The sequence below is a fragment of the Lactuca virosa genome, chromosome 5 (assembly GCF_052849685.1).
Source record: "Lactuca virosa cultivar CGN04683 chromosome 5, Lactuca_virosa_CGN04683_v6, whole genome shotgun sequence".
NCBI classification, from domain to species: Eukaryota; Viridiplantae; Streptophyta; class Magnoliopsida; order Asterales; family Asteraceae; genus Lactuca; species Lactuca virosa.
In genome coordinates, this window is record NC_136430.1 from 200,919,434 (window position 1) to 200,924,318 (window position 4,885).

Here is a 4,885-nt window from a genome sequence, read left to right on the forward strand (position 1 = left end):
TAATTTATCGTTAGAGAAAGATTGACAATTAATGAGATACGCCAATATAGAATGACGGCTCAATTAATATCAATCAATGCGGAAAAACCCTAATAACTTCTTCGACAGAAGAGATGTGTATGAATTACACAGTCTCCCGCTCTGATACCAATTGATGAGAATAAATCTCAGATCGATTAGATCTTTCACAGGTAAAAGACGAAGATCAAACAAGACAAACACAATAATATTAAGAACACAGAACAGAATCAACGTTATGCTTATGATTCAAATATAGTCACGCCTCAGCAGAGCTCTATGAAGAACTTCCACTGTAGAGGCGAGCTAGGGTTTACAATACTCAATAAGAATAATAATAAAAGCGTTTTCTTCCAAAGGCTGCATGCATGCAGCTTAAATACTAAACCCTAGTGAAAACATGCACGGTTGGACAGGCCCACACCGGCAATCAAAACTGGGCTAAGGACCGAGCCCATGACGCAACACTATAAGCCCAACAAAGATAATAAATGTTTTGGTTGAATTAAAAATGAAATTTTTACCTCGTAATTTTTTGTCGTTTCAAAAGCAAGACACAAACATTTTCCACATCTCAAAGCTTGGCTAAAGTTAAAAGATTCCCCAAAATGACGGTGGTAGTTTAAAAAATAAAGTAGGGATAGTTTATTATGTTTGAAATTTTTATGTTTTATTGCATTTTATTTTAAGTTGTTTATTTTTAAATTAATGTAACCTCTTTTTTATTGAATGGAAAAATAGTTTTAAAAAATGATGTTTTATTGTATTTTTAAATTAAATTTAATTAAAAAATATATATGAAGTTGTATTTTAATGATAGGTATACCATGAGTTTAATGATTGGATGTGGTGATGAGATAGTACCGTCAATATTAATGGTGGATATGCGTAAAAGAGTGGCAATTATTGTCCTTTCATTTTCAATAACTTAGAGTGTAATGACTTCTCAAAATCAGCTTATTAGTGGTGAGAAGTTGTTTCAGAAAGTCCTTTTTATTAGTCAATAAGCTGTTTTAAAACACAAAAATCCAAACACCCCCTTAGTGAGGAGTTATTTCTTGAAAACTCATGATTAAGTCAACAAGACATTTTGAAACACACTCTCGAACACCCCCATATTTTGTATCAATGAAGTTGTCAAAAACACATTCAATGTTGCCAAAATTCCATAGTGGCAATTATACACCGATCACATAAGTTCCCCTGTAATTTTAACCTTCCTTTTTATTATATCATCAATCATTCCACCTTATCCAACATGGAAAAACAAAATCAATTTGTCACATCACTGCAAAATGTACTATTAGTCTATTACCAGCATACAACAAAAAAATGCAGATTTTTTTTTTTTTAAAGCTTGTTAGATTCGAACGGTAGTCGGCATATTGTTAAAGAAGCACACCACATATTATTTCTATTAACTCGTTCCTTCTACATAAACCTAAAAAAACAATCATATATAGGTTTCAAGATTTCGTTTCATCCCCATTAAATTAAGTCAGAGAAAAAAAAAACATCAACCAAGACAAAGATCAAGATTAAAAAAAATAAAATAAAAACAACTCATTGAAACCATTGAGGTAGTTATAATCTAAAATTTACAATACTACGCAAACCCTTGAGAGGCGTCTATCGAGTCTAAACCCCATCATAAAAAATAAACAAAAATAAAGAACTATTATGTTATGTTATGTACCTTGCTTATCTAATGGTTGACTATTCAAAGCAGAATTTGAAGGATTAGAAGATGGTAATGGTAAAGGTAAAGCCGCATTATTATCCTGAGACGTTGATCCACCCCACTTTGGATCAGCATCGGCTGGCTCGATGACGTGGACAGAACCATCGCTCATTCCAAGAGCAAATTGGTTTGGATCCGATGGATGTGATGCAATCACTGCCGGATATGCCCTGCTATAGCTGCTGCCAAAATTCACCCAACTATCACCTTTTAGTTTGCCAAATAATTATTAGCATGCATATAATCAATAAAAAGAGTTTTGATATCGGGATTGGGGCGTGGATTCATGCAAAGTTGATGTTGCCAATTAAGACTGAAAAAGAAGAGTGCACAAAGAGCAAGAGAAAATAGAGAAAACATAGTGTTTATGTTAAGTAAGGGCTAAGAGGTTGTTTCTTTTTTACTTAATGGGCTTAATGATTTAAGGTCTTATATATGGACAGATTATACATAACTGTTTCTTTTTTACATAATATAGATAGAATGACTTAATGAGTTAAGCCAAAAAAAAACCTGACTTAACGTATTAAGACTTAATAAGTTAAGCCAACTCCTCTCACATTAAAATCAATAACTACTATGAAATTTGTTTTTTTGGAATGTAAGGATAAAATGGTTATTTAGTCTCGTTTAGACGATTTATTCAATTTAGAAAAGAAACAGTTCTTATGTATACAAAACTTTATCGATATTGACATCATTAACCATACAGGAATTAACCGAGAAAAAAAAACCCTAAGAAACCAACCATTCTTTAATACACCTTTGAATTTTTATATTAAAAGAAAGAGCAATTTGATAGGATGGTTGGTGTTAATCCAAACCAGGTCAAAGCCACATGTTTTATTTAGGGGCATTTTAGTTTTATTTGGTTGGTCATTGGTGTATTTGATTTGGTCTTCCAGTAATTTTAGGAGTCAAATAAAATAGTGGTTTGTTAGTAGTAGTGGTCCTAGTTTCTAGGTATTTTTTGTTATTTATAGTCTTGTAGTCGGAACTTTTATTTGCATGAGGAATACACAGAAAATGAGTCCCAAACACCCTCTTTTTTCCCTGTTTCGTTTTTCACTTTAGGATAGCAGATTTGTGTTGTGTTTTGGCAACCATGTCTGTAGTTTTGTTCCAACAATTAGCAAGAATATGACTTGATAACAACAAAACCACGAATGGAGAAAAATGGGATTTAATCAAAGGGGGAGGGCCCACATGGTAAAACAAAGTAACAATATTTAAGAATGCAGAGGGCTCATGACCTTTGATTTATCAATGTCGGCAGTTGTGAAGCTTTAAATACAGGAAGAGTTAGCTTCTCGCTAAGCAAAGGGTTTGCTTCTATAAGCTTTTTCAGTTCAACCAACATAATGCGCCGTTCTGATTTGGTGTCCCCATACTCTAAAAGCTGTTCATTATGCCTAATTAAACATCAGAAAAACAACATTGTCAACTAATAATAACACTCACAAAATTCCATAGTCAGTGTTCATAATCATAACAATACCTAAAATTGTCAAGAGTTAGTAGCTGGGTCATCTCTTTGTAGAGCTCTTCATTAAAAGTCGAAAAGACCTTCAAATCTTTTAAAAGAATTTCAACAGCTTTTGCTCTGTCATTCCTGATATTAGCAACTCAAAATGTCAATAAAAAGAATAAAATGATGTTAAATATAAATATAAAATTAGGCTTGCCTATCAAGAGCTTCGAGGTACTTTTGTTTCCTTATTTCAAAGACTATCTTCATTGAGTAACGATTGTCATCAACCTTTGTAAACCCACATAGATATTTCTCAACCTCATCCCATTCACCAGCTTCAACTTGTTCCTCAAAATATTTCATATTGAAGAAAAAAGCAGATTCTTGTTCCAACCTACAAACATTTGTAAACCCACATAGATAATTATTAGAAGCACACATATGATCAATAAAAATAGTTTTGATATCAGGATTGGGGCATTGATTCTTGCAAAGTTGATGTTGCCAATTAAGACTGAAAAAGAAGTGTATAAGAAACCCTGAAGTAAGAACAGTGTATAAAAGAACAAGAGAAAATAGAGAAAGAATAGTTTTTATGTTAAGTAAGGGCATAAGGGGTTGTTTCTTTGCGACTTAATGGGCTTAATGATTTAAGCTCTTGAAATCTGGACAGCTTATACATGAGTGTTTCCTTTTGGCTTAATCTAGATAGAATGACCTAATGAGTTAAGCCAAAAAAAAAACCTGACTTAATGCATTAAGACACTAGAATTTACCTATTTTTCTTTCTTCTCTTTTCCTACCAGCTCACTACAGGTAAAATGGCTATTTAGTCTCGTTTAGACGGTTTATTTAGTCTAGAAAAGAAACAGTTCTTATGTATACAAAACTTAATCCAGAATTACATAATTACCAATTTGGACACTTTACCCATACAGGACTTGATGGAGAGAAAAACAAAAAAAATAAAAAAATAGCCCCTAAGAAAGCAACCATTCGTCAATTAATACACCTTTTATATTTTATATTAAAAGAAAGACCAATCTGATAGCAGATTAGCAATAAAACCACAAAAGGAGAAAAAGGGGATTAACTTAAATGGGGAGGGCCCACATGGTAAAATAAAGTAACAATATTTAAGAATGCAGAGGGCTCATGACCTTTGATTTATCAATGTCGGCAGTTGTGAAGCTTTAAATATAGGAAGAGTTAGCTTCTCCCTAAACAAAGGGTTTGCTTCTATAAGGATTTTCAGTTCAACCAACATAATGCTTCGTGCTGATTTGGTGTCCCCATACTTTGAAAGCTGCTCATTTTGCCTAATCACACATCACAAAAACAATAAGTTCAACCAAAAATAACAATGTCACCTAGAGACACTTGCAAAATTCCATACTGAGTGTTCACAGCAATACCTAAAATTGTCAAGAGTTAGTAGCTGTGTGATCTCTTTGAAGACCTCTTCATTAGAAGTGGAAAAGACCTTCAATTCTTTTACAAGAATTTCAACAGCTTTTGCTCTGTCATTCCTGATATTAGCAACGCAAATGTCAATAAAAAGAGTAAAATGGTGTGAGATATAAATATTAGGCTCTTGCCTATCAAGAGCTTCAAGGTACTTTTGTTTCCTTATTTCAAAGAATATCTTCATTGAG

General features: G+C 32.9%; 1 protein-coding gene across 1 annotated transcript; it reads right to left on the reverse strand.

Moving 5' to 3' along the window:
* Positions 1–1,573: 1,573 nt before the first annotated feature.
* Positions 1,574–4,480, reverse strand: LOC145115050 (protein TPR1-like). The gene is made up of 4 exons (XM_079051195.1): positions 3,445–4,480; positions 3,258–3,371; positions 3,013–3,171; positions 1,574–1,941 (listed from the first exon to the last, which is right to left on the reverse strand). The coding sequence occupies exons 1-4, from the start codon at positions 3,840–3,842 to the stop codon at positions 1,707–1,709; spliced, it is 906 nt and encodes a 301-aa protein (XP_078907321.1). The 5' UTR covers positions 3,843–4,480; the 3' UTR covers positions 1,574–1,706.
* Positions 4,481–4,885: the final 405 nt, after the last annotated feature.